This window comes from Styela clava, chromosome 7, assembly GCF_964204865.1.
Source record: "Styela clava chromosome 7, kaStyClav1.hap1.2, whole genome shotgun sequence".
NCBI classification, from domain to species: Eukaryota; Metazoa; Chordata; class Ascidiacea; order Stolidobranchia; family Styelidae; genus Styela; species Styela clava.
The window spans coordinates 7,134,548-7,151,222 of NC_135256.1; the positions used below are offsets into that span (position 1 = coordinate 7,134,548).

Sequence of the window (16,675 nt, forward strand, 5' to 3'; positions counted from 1 at the left end):
ATATACCTGGTGGAGTTGATAAATTTCTCAAGGTTGCAGTAATATTAAATCCAACTTGTTTACCATCAGTTTTGAAATGAACCATAACTTCTCCAAGACTGCTTACTTTCTTACCTAGAATCAAATTCAGTTAAATATTAGGAAATTTTAACAAATGTTTCTGTGCAAAACTGTTTTTTAATCATAAAAAATAGAATTGAGTATTCTTGGAAACTTCAGAAAATGTTAACAGTTGTATGATTTATTGATAAAATTTAATTCACTGATACGAATAAATTTTTGAATCAAACACTATCTTCTGTTTAAAACAGAATATAATTTTGGATATGCACAGATTTGATTAAACAATATTTTCCATATTACTCACTCAGCACTGTCTGTGGTGCAAGATCCACTCTCAATATATCATGTTCATGATCATTTCCAACTTGGAATAGGTAAGAAATAATTGGTCCACTGTAACTTCCTAAATTTATCTCCAAATCTACTAACTGGAGAGGAAAATCTGTCTTCAATCTCCAAAGGCAATTTCTGACAACATGATCTTTCGATCCATTATCTGGCGTCTCATAGCTTATAATTTGTGTTGCAGCAGAAGACATTGTTAAGGTGAAGTTACAAGATGCATCAGGCTTCACATCCTTTAATGCTGTGTAGTCATAATAATCGTATTCATAATATTCACCCGACCCTTCATAATCGCCTGATACACCAGTGTAGAAATAACTAAAATCTGTTAAAATTAGTAAATAAGTTCAATAAAATTGATTTCAAACAATAAATTTTATGTTTATTGTAGAATTTTCGTAACATATTGAATGAAAAAATTCACCTGGTACAGATCTTTTTCTACGGCCTCCTGATAAAAAAAAAATTGAATAGATTTAGAACAAAATAGTAAATGCATTGTAGTATCATTTTCACAGCGTAAAAATCAAAACAATGAAGAAATAAAACTTAACATACAACGTGTATGAAATTTATGCCAGTCGGTCTCAACCAGGAGTATTGTTTAAATATACTCAGATTCATGGGCATAATATAATCATAAACGTGTTTTCACTTTTTTTCTGTGAAAAACCTTCAGATGTTTAGCCTCAAATTGTCGTTTCAACATACATTTTGATAGGCATATTTTACAATAACAAGTAGGCCTATAATCATATAATCGAATGTACACATAATAGCTTGCATGAGAGTTCCTCTATCCTTGTCCTGTAGAATATTTATTGGGATTCCTCTACACCAAAAAGGTTAAAAACCCCTCATATACATCACTTACAATTGTACTCGTATATTAATATAATATACATGGATAAGTAAAATACCTTTTGTTCCTTTATCTTCAAATATGTCAATAGTGACATAATCATCACTATCTAATGGTGATTTTGTGATATCATCAATAACATAATATCTCAAAAAGAATCCTTTACTTGTAATTTCATCATCGGTTGTAAAAGTTAGTGTCAAACCTTGAAACTCGGTATCTGTAAAAATTTATGATGAAGAATTTATCAAATTTATTCAAAATAAATTACTGTGAAAATTGTACAAATACAAAAATACCTCACACTAATTAAAAATACCACAATGCTTGAAAACTACTAACACAGATTGCTTATCATTTCTTGTTGTAGATATAAATTTAAATAATAAATTGATTACAATCAATGGTTGTCAAATCTATTTTAGATGAAAAGTGTTATATTATCAAGCACACACTCCTAGAAATTGTATCAATTTATCACACAATATCTGTGGCCAGTGGTTACTACAATACCTTCATATTTGAGCACAGTTGTGATTGGTTTCATTGTTGCAGTCAAGGCATTCAAACCTATAAATAACAGTTTTATTAAAAGTATATAAAAAATTTTAAGAACACAATTGGACAAAATTAACGTCGTGAGGACTCAAAAATCATAAAAAAAAACAGGTTTGAAATGGAAAAGAATAAGATTATGAAGACAAATATAAACACTTATAATAGACAATGCCATTTAAAATATATATAAAAAATGGAATATTGAACAAGATTTGAAAAAGATAATATTTCTGCACGCTGTAAATAATGAAGAAATTTTATGATACCTCGCGTTTGTACAGGAGTTGTTGTTGTAGTTTGTTTAGGGGTGTTGACAATAGCTGGTGTTCCAAATGCAAATCCAAAATTTCCAAATAGGCCAAGGTATGGTCTGAAGCAATATATTTGTAATATATAAAAGTTTTTGACAAAACCTTCAATTAGGATAACAATCAAAGGATAATAGAGGTTTTTATTTTTCGAGCAAAAACCTATTAACCATTTTATTTTTGGTATTCTATCTCTCCTCTCAAAAAAAAAAAAATTCATGTAGGCTGGTAATATTTTATATAAACTGGCTCCTTTGTTAAAAACAAGTTGAATCGTTCACTAAAATTTCCCATAATAAAAAACATAATAAAGACAGAATTAAATTACAACTTACTCAACTTCATCTCTTGTTTCTAAATCGGGATCAATTGGTGAAATTTCTAATTCATTTTCTGAGTCATCTGTAAATTGGAAATCACCACAAACATTATTTAATTTATGAGAGTTAAAATAATTGGTAACGATCCTAGTACAAAACCAAGCATCACTGATAACATAATCATTTTTGCAACATCATTTGAAAGCATGACAAGATATCAAAATTATCATACGGCTTGGAATTATATATTTAATAAGTAAAATCGCTCACTAGCAAGTGTTTATCTGTTTATCAAATGTTATGAATTAGGATAAGTGAAATTTATTAAAAACAGAATATTAGTTTTGTTTATATAAACCTTATGAAACCTATTCTAAATATATCGGTAATTACATTTTTCAATGCAGTATTAACTTTATTAACTAATATTGATAAGTTACCTTCTAAATGAACATCCTTTCCTGACATTCCAAATAATGGAATAGCTGATGTATTATTTCCAGGGAATCCTTTGACGTAATCAAACAATTGTTGGGTGTCCATATCTACAAACTCCAACAATATCCACTGAGACTTTTTATTAGTTGAATTTCGACTACCAAAAGGGTTGATAAACCATTTACAATTAAGGTTGTTACTGTAGTTGTATTCTCCATAACCAGGTGATGATATTGTACCATTTTGATCAGTCAGTAGTCCACCACAAGATTCTTCACTCTGTCCTTCTAATTCTGCCTCTTGATTTCTGTTTGGTTCTTTCGAAAAGTTAACAAAGAATCACTTATCATACATTAGAACGGCAGTTATCGGATGTGACAGTTTTTTTATTGTACATTAGGTTAGTATATCGATTCTCACTTCAATCTTTTTGCAATATTTGCTGCGTTAGTATTTTTACCGGGTTATATATTTTTATTTTTTATTTACCATTGACAAGTGTTAATAAACATAAATATCTTGTACAATTCATCTACTGATCTGTCTGATCAAATTTCAATATATTACTCCTATATATACTCATGAGCAAAGTTACCTGAAGTTGTTGGAATGTCTGGAATATTTGATGGGTGATCGGTTGCAGTTGATACTGGAACTGAAACTGTCGGTTGAGGGTTCTTCATACCTGGCATAAACATTAGCATAGTAAAAGAGTAATTGAGCAATGCTTTTTTAATTTATTCACATAAATGTATATCAAAGAATTGAAATGGTAATGTTATTGTTAAACAAGCGTTACATATTTCACTATTGTAGTGACAAAAAACACATGAATATTTCTTTCCTGTCCGGCAGTATCTACCTAATTCAATACAACCTAGGTGTGGGCTTGGGAATTGGGATGATACCAGCGATCTTTGACCTGCGATGTCAACATGGTCAAACGCTTCAATCACAAGACCTACACATAAGGTCAAAGTATCTCAAAATATATGTTACCTTTTCACTGAGTAAAATCGTAAAATTATAAATAAGAGTAACATAATCTCTTCACAAAATAGCAAGTACGGTACCGGTATATTTGTGGCAATACAAATACACTGGCTATTTCATACAAAGAGATTATTATTTACCACTTCAATGCTATCTCATTCAATTACCCTTGTGACAATGGCCACATACGAATCCGAAATAAAAAGCAACCAATGGGAAAGGAAGTTCAATATACAATATCCTAGTACTAAAAGAGTGTATAGTTTATAATATATTGGTCGAGTCACTGTTACAAAATTGTCTTACCAATTTTCACATCCAAGACCAGTTGTATGTTGATCCATTTAGTTCCATTCCACAATTTCCAACTCGTTCCACATTGGTCGGGGGTAGGGCTGACACAAGTTGTTTTCAGTCCAATATTTTCATTAGAACGCATGAGAGGACGGTCTGGTCTTATAACCCATTGACCTATTTGTGGAATATAGGCAAGTCTATGCTTCACCATTCTTGATGGGTACTGTAGAAAAATGAATTAAAAGTTTAATAAAGTCAAATACAGCATTTCATGGTGCTTTTTATATAGCAGTAAATTGAGAGAGCCTCAGTTAAATAAGTCTCAAGACATTTAGGAATGCAAATGATAACATGAAGAACCCATAGTATTTGCAATTTTCCACAATTATCCAGGTAATACAATACAATGAAACAATCAAATCACTTCTGAAAATTTAGGAAATTTCAACTGGTTATTCCTGACTTTTATTCCCTATTTGCCATACTAAACATTTACCAAATGTTTAAAAATGCTAAAGACTGCATGTTCATGCACTCATACCTGAAGGTAATAAGGCCATCCACCAGGACCAATGCCACCGTAGAAGAATATTCCAAGATTTTTATAGACCATTGTTGCTATTTTGGATGAATAAACAGATCTTAAACGAACCTCAATCGGGTGTCCTGGACCTGAGAAAATTTGAATAAATTAAAGATCAAGTATTAAACTTTCATACCGCAACCAATATGTGAAGGAAATAATATTTATTGTTATCAACTGGAAAACAACCTTTTTTTGTTTTTTAACATGTGAGGCTGGCAAACTTAAAAGAAAGACAAATATTCTCGAATGCATATAGTGACAGACAAAGGTTAAAATTATTAAATGATCATATGTCAGATATATTTCACCACCATGTTACAACATCACACATTAGACCATTTATACAAATATATTGAAAAAATGGTAATAGTTTATGGTAGTTCATACTTTACAATAAATTGCTTTACCTTCATATGGTGTTGGTTTTCCAGAAACTCTCCAACTCGCTACAAAGCCTTTTTCACTTGTGTCATCATCAGATTTGAAGTAAACATAAACTGCACTAGATCGAATTCCTAATGGGTCTAAATATATAAATTCCACAATGAAGCAGATATAAGTAAATACATGTGTAAGATATTTTCCATAACATTTGAATTCCATTTGAAAAAGTTGGCCAAAAAAATATGTCAATGTAAAAATTTATAAAAAACCTAAAATGTAATAACACAAATTACCAGGCCTCTTTGTTCCAGATAGTTGACTGAGTACTCTACTAGCTACCGACATATCTCCACTGAACACTTCAACATTATCAAAATATAATTCAGTTTCAAATTCATCAAATGATAAATGAATAGTTTGTCCAAGATCAGCTAGGATTGTGTAAGTGCATCTAAAATGTGATAAAAACCAAATGAATAATTTTAACCCAATTAAAATTCACAAAAACCTTATTTTTGTTAAATATTTACAACAAAATTTCATATCGATACAAAATGTCTTTGTGATATAACACAATTTTCATTGAATTGTTGAAATACAGTATGGTTGATAAGTATGGTTGAGACAAGTCTTATACAGAATTTAAACATGCAATGGGTTATTTAAGAAGTTCTTATATCAAGAAAAGTTATAATATGAACAAAAACAGAACTCATATTTATGATGGTACTACAACCTAATTTTAAAACTCACTCTTGATCATTCCAGTATTTTTTTGGCCATCCTGGGCTGGCAAATGTTCCAGTATTAGATCCATAATACGTTCCACCACATGTTCCAACTACAGGCCTATTTTGACTTGGCAATGACAAATCTGTCAAAAATCAATATGTTTTTCGCCATCAGGAAACAATTTTGTTGTTGCAGCAAGCAAAAAATCCTGTATTTTATGGTCCATAGGGCGCACCATTTTTTTTCTCAAAAATCAAACGTGTTCCTTATAAGCCGTTGGGTTTAATGTAAGAATCAGGTAGTGCTTTATGCCTTATTGCTTACACTAGAAACCGTTACCAGTACCGCTTGCACATTAGGTGTGGACAAAACCCCAACAAATTATTGACGGTGTACCTCATGGTCTGTACAATACAGTTACTACATGCAACATATGGCCGTTAACTTAAAACAAAATTACTCACTGAATCCAGTCTGTTCATTAATCCATTCAACATGAGACAGAAGTTTGGTAAAAACATCAGGTTTTCCTTTGTTAGCGCATCCTATACTCCAACTTATGACACCAACTTGGTACCATGATCCTTTGTTCTGATGTTGACACATGAGTGGTCCTCCACTGTCACCCTGTAATCACAATTTACTATTGCTCAAATGTTCTGTTCTGATTTAAATTTATATTATATAAAGAAATGGCACTGTGGTTGAAATGGTTGAAAACTCCTACAGTTACCACATTCCTGCTAAATCAACTAACAATAAACTCAAGCATACCATAGTATTAATGCATGGTTGCATGCATTTAAGCATATAATTTTATTTATTCTAATATGTAACAGCATCCAGGTAATAAACGATCATTTTGACAGAGAGACGATATCGTACAAAAAATTATTATTGGTTCGAAATGAGCACAAAAATAAAATTAATGACTACAGAAATCTGAAATTGCAATGGAGCAAGATACTACTCAAAAAATCATACAGTGTTTTAAAGCTCATTAAAACCAAGATCAAGAAGACTTGCATTTCGATAGGTGAAAAACCAAAATACTTACATGGCAGATTCCAACACCGCCCTTAGTTGGAAATCCAGAGCATAACATTCTTTCTGTGATTGAACCTCTATACATATCAGTATCACACTCAGAATTTGATATTATTGGAGTTTTGGCATCATTTAACATATTCTGACTTCCTCTACCTTCTGATATATGACCAAATCCCGCAATAAAACACTGTGTTCCTGGTGAAAAGTAATATATTAGGATAAAAACTTGAAATAACTGTCCCACACAGATCACTGCCCCGAAAGCAAACAGTACCACCGATTTGTTGTTGTAGATTTGTAGTAGTCTGCTAGAGAATGAATGACAAATACAAAATCTTTTAATATGCCTTTTAACCAACCTTGATCCAAAGACAATTTACTCAATGCTACAAATTGACTGGGCATTGCTAAATTTACCAATTCAATAATGAACTTTTAAAACATGCAACTGCCACATTACTAATTAAAATACTGTAATTCTCAATTGAATTGTTAGGAAAACTGTCATCAAAATATACTATCATATCAGCTTCAGAAGAGCTCATTTCAACGTTTTTTGTTATTTTGTTATAACTTGCATTTCTCTATGCACTTTAAATTGAATTCATTATGTGGTGTTCAGCACTAATTATTATTAATCCTAGTTGGCAGTACCTGGTGGAAACTCCATATCACCCTGAGGAAGACAAATAGGTGAAACATAAGTTGAGAAATGAGCCGGGGGGTCAAGTTCAACCAGAGCCAAATCCCAGTCAGGTATATCTGCCTGTTTGTTGTATGATCTGAGTAAAATAAAAGTATATTTATTTAATGGATGTAAAAAATATTTTGCTATGATATCAGATTCTATGATCTATTCACTCTTGCAATTGAAAATAAGTACTTCATTTATGATCAATGATGAAGTTCTACTTTAATTTGAGTATGGACTCACTATCAAGTGCAAGTAATGGCCTCTTCACAAACCATATCCACAAAATGGAATACATTGAACTGACTGATTCCCGATTGGTAATCAGATAAAGGGCCATCATTTATATGAAAAAATTAAACTCTTTAAGCACCTGTGAATAATTCCTCTTTTGACCGCATGTTTAGATGCTTCTCTTCCATGGTTTTTGATTGAATTTGCACCAAGTAAGACAGTGAATGATTCAGGTTTATGTTCGTCAAAGCAATGTGCTGCAGTTATCACAAATCTATCAGAAATTAGCGTTGCCCCACAGTTATGATCTCGTTCTTTCAGCTTTAATGGAAGTGTTAATAGATGAGATTTAAAGACAAGGACGCATGAAAAAAATGAAGTATTATCCAATTTATTCAGTTAAAACTATATCAACATAAAGGTGGCTCACCAATAAAGATGCCATCCAAGGCCACTTTGCTTTTCTAACAGAACCTCCACCAATGATTCGGAGTATCGGATTCGGACCTGGTTTTGATGCAGATGGATTTACATCTATTGGTCGAACACCACATTGATATGATATACAGTTTGGTATCCAGGTTTCCCGTGATTTGCATGCACCAACTGTAAAATAAAACAAAACATGAAGTAATATTCAAATCAACTGAAATGCAAACCAACAATTTGCAAATGGACACCAAAAATCAGTATTTATAACATAGAGGCAAAATTTTCTATTTAATTTGACAAGAGAAAAATAGCCACAGAAAATTAATTTAAATATACCGGTAATTGAAATGCCAAGAATTGGTCATTCAGGACTTCAAAATAGAAATCAAAATAATAATTTATACAACACCTGTCTTCTTTGGTGTGGCTGGAAAACTTGCATTTCCTATTATTTTATCATTCTTTACTCGTGTAACCAATGCTTGAATCAAAGTAGATTCTAAAAAATAAATCTTTGAGAGTTCATAAAAATGCAAACAGAATTTATCATTAAAGTAGTTTTGATTGTTTTCCCTTTTGGGAGGGCATTGAAATACCAACCATCAATCTGTAGGAAATTTTAAGAGTTTAGCATATCTGAAATTTCAATCAATAATTAAATGAATGGAAAAAGGGAATATTCCTCTGATTTCTCATAAAAAGACAAAGTAATGAATCATGAAACGGTCAGAGCAAAACGCTTTAAATATTATTAATAATTTAATAATTTATTATTATTAATAATTATCATTTAAATTGAAACAGTTGAATGAAATAAATTGATAGCCACTTATTTTATTTTACCTGTGATTTCATATTTACTGACAAGCTTATGGGGATTGATTTTGTTATAAGAAGCGGGTAGTCCCGTTTTATTCAATGGTCGTTCAGCATGAAGGTCATTCAGTTGTTTACATACGGCATCTGCGAGTTGTTCTGTTATATCATCAGCACATATTGGTGCAAATGGGCCATCTAGATGGCGTACCTCCAGTACCTGTTTACAATATTTTAAACAGTAATAAGATTGTCAAAATACTCTCTCAACTACATCACTGCATGGTGCATTTTTTATTCCATTTTGTTGCTATGAAATTATTTAGTAAAGATATTACAAACCTTGACACCATCTTCAATGACCAATCTTGTACAATTTCTTTCGTCTGACCCATCAGAACATCCAAGTATTCCGTCACAATATCTATTGTTGAATAAACAATGATGATCTGGGCATACAAGTGAGCAATGTCCGTCTTCCACCATCTCATATGACAAAGGTACAGGAGACATACTCAAACTAAAATTAAGATTTTTTATATTTCAATATTATAATAATCATCAGCATCGTCTATTAAAAACATACCACCTAAATTTGATGTAAATCACATGGAAGCACTATGACAAAATCATCAACATAGTCTTTGAGAATTTTTAAAGAGGGTATATTTAATTTAAAAACTGAAATTAATAAAATTGTAATGACTTCAATTCAATAAACAAAGCCTGGTGTAATCTAAGTTGCTAGCAAATAGATACCAACTTGGAATATTCCATCACAATAGTGACATCATGGCTTTCAATCAAATACGTTGTTTTCTCTGAAAATCTGTCTGTCTGGAAGACAAGTGATTTAGCAGGAAAATATCCAGAACTTGACCCTGAGCCGCCTTTTTGTCTCTGCTTGAATCCTTCATATACTTTCATCTGTGAGGAGTGATAAACAGATTTAAATTGATTATAACACAAATACAGAAATTCTGTACAGCAGACGTGTGCAACCATACAGGGGGGCCAGATACAAATAATTGGATAAAACCACGGGCCTCACCTTTATTTAACATTGCACAGGCTCAGGTATAGGTTTTGTAACCCAAAGAAATTGGATTTACTCGCACATACTAGATTAAACTAAATGACAAACTTGTTTAGCGGGCCGCACAAAATTCAAAATTGGCACTTCTCTGCGGGCCACACAATTTTTCCTTGTGGGACACATTTGGCCCGCTGGCCGCAAGTTGCACACCCCTGCTGTACAGTGATAGAAATAATAAGACATCTGTTTTCCAAGTTTGTTTGTTCTTTGTTGTTTGTATGTGGCAGTGATCTAATCTTATTTATTTCGTTATAACTTTAATGAATAAAGTTGGACTGCACAGTAAAAGGTTCACAATAGGGGCTATAATAAAGTTTCTATCTTGAATTGGGTGATTAACAACAGTTTTACCACAATGTGAGACGAGATCGATGTTGGTTGTACAGCCCCAACGGTTAAGAGAGTTTGTTTTCCTGGTTGTCCATGAATTCGATGTGTACAAGTATCTTCTTCCAAGGAATTTGTTCCATCAAAGAATGCTTTGACATCAAAATAATCAGCAATATTTCCGCACTTTGATGAACAGCCGACTTCATCTGACCTGTGACATGAAAACATCAAAATAACCTTAATTGTGAAGTTTCAATTGAGACAACTTGTACTTGTTATTTAAAATTTTGTACTGGTATTACTTTGAAAAAATCTTTTGATAATATTTGGTCAGCAGAAACGTTACAGAAATATATTCGCGATGGTGTGCAGAAAAACTCTTATATCACTTAGAATAGTTATCTTCAACTCTTGCTACAGCATCCTTGCACTATGATGCATACAGATTCACTGGCGCAAAAGCATGGAAGAAGGGTAAGAAGTTAGTACCAGAAAAACCCAATCAATAATATTTACAAGATAATATTCAACATCCGCATTAGTCTAACATACTATCCAAATACAACAGCAGATAAATTAAAAAGAGTAAGCAATTAACATTGAAACCAATAAGCTTACCAATCACCACAGTCATTAATTCCATCGCATAACGATTCAGGAGATACACAATCACCATTAGTACATCTGATTGAATTACTACATAGATCCTCAACAACAGCGGGGCATTCTACAGTGTCCAGGGTAAGTTCATTTATCCATGTTGCATTCAATCCACGGAATTCTGAAATGTAAATTAAATATTGTAAAGCACCGTGGGAAAAGTACATGAGAGAGAACTGCAAAAATTCTACATACCAATGTAGAAATTTTCTTCAGATACTATTGGAACATTTTTATCAATTTGTGCTATGTATGTCAGCCAAGGTCGAATAATAGACTTCTTTGCAGGAAGATGGTGAGATGATAATGTATGAAATTGTCCACTAGAGGTACTACGAATTATTACCGACATCAACCCTTCATCAGATCTTTGCCTGAAAATAAATTCATTTGTAAAAGTCAAATTGTTATTATAACTCTCCAATACAACAGAAATATGTGACTATATAATGAAATATAATGACTAAAAAATAACAGGACACTGACCTGTAATTGACTGTGAGGCACAACACTGGATAAAAATTGCTCAAACGTGGCAGAACTGGACTGCGTAAGTATGGACCACTTGTAACAGTTGTACCATTGGATAATTCAACTTCTTTTCCAGTAATCACTCCACTGGAATAATCGTGACTTTGCACAATTTTTGGATCTGACCATAAACGTTTGTAGAGACTATCCAATGAAACTTGCTCAAATGAGTCTGAAAATATTTTAAACCATCACCATTTTACATGAAAAATTGACTTTATGATGTATATGAATTATCTTAATCATAGATTATCTCAAATCGAGTTATTATAATACATTTTGGATATGGATCTGCTTACAATATGTAAAATAATTCAGCGAACAGACAGTGACTAACTAAATTCTTAAACAGCTATTATTGATATGACAGCAGTAAATCGAGTACAAAGAGCAAGTTTATATACAGCTCTTTCTTATGCGAGTTTAGTCATCAAAATTTAATTTGCAATTCAATTGATATCAGTTAAATCAGATCTAAAACCCTGTCAACACTGTTAGAGATAAGGGAATTCAACAGAGCAGAAATTCTGCTTTCTGAATTCTGAAACAGAAACTTTCAGTGTTACTGCTGTTTGTTTCAAATCAGCTTTTTGTGCGTGTGTTCAACTCCTCGGCCTGAGCAAATTCCCTTTTAGAAAAAGTCTTTTTTGTACTTACCACCCAATATCTGAAATGCACAATCTTCATTGACTGGTACATCAAATGTACACCGGTAGCTCATTTCCGGGTGACAAGATTCATGGGATATTGTTACGTCATCTATACCAATACTTCCATTATACCCATCCCCACGTTTTGCTGTAATTATTAGATCATACCTGCCAAAGAAGTTTCATAGAAGTAATAATTAAAATTGTCCAGAAAGTATAAACTGAATTTTCAAAAATTTTGAACATATGTAATAATACTAACTGTTATCACGTTATTTACAAACCGCATTTTACATATATCCGATATTGGTTGATTAAAAATTAAAAATACAGCCAAACTAAAGTGTGTAGTTTTGTGAATTAATAAAGCACATTATTGTTTTTATCAACAATGACTTACTTTATATTGGGATATGGTAAATCTACAGATGCATTTTTCCATGTTTTGCCTTGTTCCTCATTTTTCACCCATATTATGTATTCATTATTGATTGATACTTGGAATGATTCAATATCGGGGCCAACAATAAAGTATCTAGAAAAAGGTGAATGGTTATATATATCATCCTTTGTTTTTGAGAATAAAGATGGAAGTAAGGGCCATAAACTTCACCCAAAATGGTTAAAATATTCAGATCTATATTAGATAAAACTAACACTGATGCATATAGAAATTCTATACTATGAATTCTATACTTCACTTTTGGCCTCTCAGATTACTGTATTACCTCTTTTTTTAAATCTACCTGAATCTGATTGTCGTATCAGGTGTTTTATTTATTTATTTTGTTATTTTTGTATTTGCTTGTTTATTTGTTTGTGTTATTTTTATATGGACCGCAGCGGTCTGGAGTAATAAACGAATTGAATTGAATAATAAAAAAGTTAACCTGAATTTCAAACACCAACTGGTTGGATGGGAATGACGTGAAACAATCTTTGTTTGATTCAATTTTGGCTGCTTCTTAGATGAAAGAACGAATACAGATGGTTCTTCTGTTTCTTCCTTTTCAGCTTCTTCAACTATTTTCTGTGTTTCATCAGTCCTCTTTGTTGTTTCGCTTTTAAGAGATAGGGGAATAACTATGGTGTCAGAGTAAGCATTTTCTTGAGAAACCATAGTTGATGCATCCATGTACAAATAACTATTAGGCAATGACTCCAACCATTTCTTTGGATCATTTTTTACAACAAAATCAGGAAACTCAAATCCACATTTGTAAGATGACGCAGCAAAATAAATGGATCTGTAAAATCCATAGGCTTCTGTTTGCAATTTTTCTCCCCATCTTCGTCTTACATAGCCGACATCACCTGGAACATAATTTTCATTATACCAATATAATATGTGTATGTAAACTATTCATTGTATATATCACCAATATATGTAATTATGATTATATTTGTATTAAGAATGCAATACAAACATTCAAACTATACTTAAGTCATTTAATGATTGAAAATTAAAAACAGCCGAACAAAAAATTACAACGAATACACAAAATTACTCGATTGTTATTAACCTTCGCATTCTTTGTATGCCCCAATCTCCTTTGCATAATCAGATCCTCCAATGAATTCACAATGATCCTCACCCTTCCCTGCTCCATCAGCGATGTTGCGAAATGGTCCACTGAGAGATTCACTCAGATATATTTTATACCTGGGAGTTCACCATAAAGCATCATAATTAATAATATGAATATAAACAAGCAATTTAACTTAAAAATAATAGTTATAAACATTTAAAACAGATAATATTTATTTTTAATTATTTTTGAGATTATTTGTGATATATACATAATTATTATTACAATTTGATAGCAAATAAAAGATGTACCTGCTTTTATCACACAAAACTACACCAGCATATTTGATACCATCTTCAGCATATTCGAGACTAGAAATATCCCTTACAAGTCGAGCACCATTGCATTCAGAACATCCAGGAAAATCATCATATTTGAAATCAAAGTAAAACCATTCAGAACCAAGAGCTTTTGAAAGATCCTGTGTGAACAAAGAGAAAAAGAGATAAAATCTCACCATATATTTTAAAATAATTAGGTAATAGGCCCACAAAACTGTCTTAGTGCTTATAGCAATAGACTGCTAACTATATTGGCATCACATGTTACATATCTCAAATTCAAATCCCTTGCCCAACATCTCATCCTTACTGAAAGGCATGAATATGCCTTGTATAAAAAAATATAATAATACTCAACAATTTACATCCAACAATTGCATGAGTATTATTAGATTTCTCTTATAAATACATCATTACTTTAGTCTTTTTGTAAAATTTCAAGGTTTGTGTTAGACAACACAGTTTTGTGGCTTGAGAATCTTTTTTCTATTACTAAGAAAGAATCAGGTGTTAATTAGTATAACTCGAAAGATGTCTTAAACATGTTGTGTCCCACTTGTCCCACTCTTGCCCAAATTGTATAAATCTCACTTCATATAAAAACTCACCCTTCAGACAAAGTATTTATATCTATCCTAATCTATAACATACGATCAGTACCACTCAGTATATTCTCTAGCATTTCATTTTAGAGGGTATCGTGTTTTTACGCTAAGGAGTTGGTAGATATTTTGATATTAAAGAAAAAACTATTTTTAACTTATCAAAATGTTCTGGATATTCAATTAAAGTGTGGTGTCACACCTCAAAATTATGGAGTGGTTGGAATTTTAGGGGGAGGGGGATTGTGTTCAGGAAAATCACTGATCCCACTCCATATGTCTACTTTACCCATTTCTCCTACAATGTATACATATCATCACTCAGAACAGTGTGCGAGACCTTGAAGCATAGGACAAGTGTGGGACAATTTTGAGACACTACAACTTGAATATGCATAACATGTGTCTGGCACACATATCCACATACCTGTGTCAAAGGTTTCTTTCTATTGAGTAGTTGTGGTTTAGAATCTGGCTGAACATCTTCTCCAGATACTTGTTTCCAGTGATTACCTATAATGAAACAACCATATAGTTATTCTGTAATATCCAGATTTATGAGCTATTAACAAATATAGTATTTGAAACAATGATTGCATTTGTGCAACATACCCAATTTGTAACCACACATTGAGTCATCCAAATTATGAAAATCACATTCTGTTGTCACAGTACACAATCCATCACTTATTGTGATGTCATCGAGTGCTATATCACTTCTGTAATCTTCACCTCGGGTTCCCTCCATTATAATCTATAATGTAAATTCATTCGATCACCTAAAGCATCATTAGTAGCACCTATCTGAAATTAGATCAAGTAATCATGTACCATAAACCCAAAAAATTTGAAAAATAATGTTAGACTTTTATTAAACACCTTTTTTGGAATAGTATTGAAAACGAACCAAATTGGAAGAGTTTCACAAGCTAATAATTCACCTGATATATTTGATGGCTATCGACTGATATAACAGCATTATTCCATACTGCACCCTGTTCTCCTATTTTTTTCCAAATTAGTTTTCGATTACCAGTTTCATACTCTCGTAAAAATACAGATACTTGTCCTGATGTATGTCCATGCATATAATAGTAGAGGCTAAAAAAGTAATTGACATTCTTTTCATACATTACATACTATCTAGTGAAGAAAAATATCATATATAGTATTAAAGATGAATATATTCAATATTTTTGCTCTAAAAACAAATGTGTGGTGATTGAGCAAAGGAGAAGTTGAACAGCTCATGGTATTTTATTACAAATTACAAAGATTTGAAAAATATATCTGAATATCAATTAATAAAGGTACCTGATACAAATTGGCTTTGCAAAATATACAGATATCAGTTGAGCCTTGTCACCTTCATTTTGAGGAGTGGCTTCCAAGTAAATATAACTCCCTGAAATATAGAATACGAATTTTTCAAATGATTAATTAAAGATTTAATAACTTATAGTGGCGACATTTTGGAAATTGGAAGAATTTAAAAATGCATCTGCATTACACAATATGAGTTCTATAAAATTACCATTTAATGTTAACATAGAATGGTCCATGAGGGGTCCTGTGTCATTTGATGGTGTTTTTCTGTTATGTAAAACCCAGTCAAAATCATCGTGTTGTGTTTCCTGTGTCCATAAACAAAAATCATCATTTTCGAAGTCACACATTTGTTTCTGTATTGGACATTTTTTCTCATCCGACCTGTGGAATAATGAACTATATTTAAAAACTGAACAGCAGGTATTTTTTCCTTGTTCACTTCCCTCCTTATATATTCCTCCTTAACAGTCAGGAGTCATACATGTGACATTACACTGT

At 32.0% G+C, this 16,675-nt stretch overlaps 1 protein-coding gene across 1 annotated transcript in view; it reads right to left on the reverse strand.

Annotated features, from left to right (window-relative positions):
* The window catches only part of LOC120327876 (uncharacterized), a 48,139-nt gene that overhangs the window by 12,794 nt on the left and 18,670 nt on the right, over window positions 1-16,675 (reverse strand). Inside the window, exons 20-56 of the mRNA XM_078114377.1 lie at window positions 16,383-16,558; window positions 16,163-16,253; window positions 15,790-15,949; window positions 15,461-15,602; window positions 15,276-15,361; window positions 14,217-14,386; window positions 13,900-14,039; window positions 13,267-13,690; window positions 12,777-12,911; window positions 12,384-12,544; window positions 11,682-11,898; window positions 11,391-11,569; window positions 11,154-11,316; window positions 10,557-10,746; window positions 9,873-10,036; window positions 9,452-9,629; window positions 9,137-9,329; window positions 8,703-8,792; window positions 8,292-8,467; window positions 8,001-8,182; window positions 7,591-7,718; window positions 6,944-7,131; window positions 6,351-6,513; window positions 5,908-6,028; window positions 5,448-5,605; window positions 5,178-5,294; window positions 4,726-4,856; window positions 4,194-4,407; window positions 3,490-3,579; window positions 2,897-3,211; window positions 2,472-2,538; window positions 2,095-2,198; window positions 1,784-1,840; window positions 1,329-1,490; window positions 833-859; window positions 368-742; window positions 7-114 (exon numbers count right to left, since the gene is read on the reverse strand). Of these exons, the coding sequence (XP_077970503.1) occupies window positions 7-114; window positions 368-742; window positions 833-859; window positions 1,329-1,490; window positions 1,784-1,840; window positions 2,095-2,198; window positions 2,472-2,538; window positions 2,897-3,211; window positions 3,490-3,579; window positions 4,194-4,407; window positions 4,726-4,856; window positions 5,178-5,294; window positions 5,448-5,605; window positions 5,908-6,028; window positions 6,351-6,513; window positions 6,944-7,131; window positions 7,591-7,718; window positions 8,001-8,182; window positions 8,292-8,467; window positions 8,703-8,792; window positions 9,137-9,329; window positions 9,452-9,629; window positions 9,873-10,036; window positions 10,557-10,746; window positions 11,154-11,316; window positions 11,391-11,569; window positions 11,682-11,898; window positions 12,384-12,544; window positions 12,777-12,911; window positions 13,267-13,690; window positions 13,900-14,039; window positions 14,217-14,386; window positions 15,276-15,361; window positions 15,461-15,602; window positions 15,790-15,949; window positions 16,163-16,253; window positions 16,383-16,558 (5,942 nt within the window). The remainder of the gene's footprint in view (window positions 1-6; window positions 115-367; window positions 743-832; window positions 860-1,328; window positions 1,491-1,783; window positions 1,841-2,094; window positions 2,199-2,471; window positions 2,539-2,896; window positions 3,212-3,489; window positions 3,580-4,193; window positions 4,408-4,725; window positions 4,857-5,177; window positions 5,295-5,447; window positions 5,606-5,907; window positions 6,029-6,350; window positions 6,514-6,943; window positions 7,132-7,590; window positions 7,719-8,000; window positions 8,183-8,291; window positions 8,468-8,702; window positions 8,793-9,136; window positions 9,330-9,451; window positions 9,630-9,872; window positions 10,037-10,556; window positions 10,747-11,153; window positions 11,317-11,390; window positions 11,570-11,681; window positions 11,899-12,383; window positions 12,545-12,776; window positions 12,912-13,266; window positions 13,691-13,899; window positions 14,040-14,216; window positions 14,387-15,275; window positions 15,362-15,460; window positions 15,603-15,789; window positions 15,950-16,162; window positions 16,254-16,382; window positions 16,559-16,675) is intronic.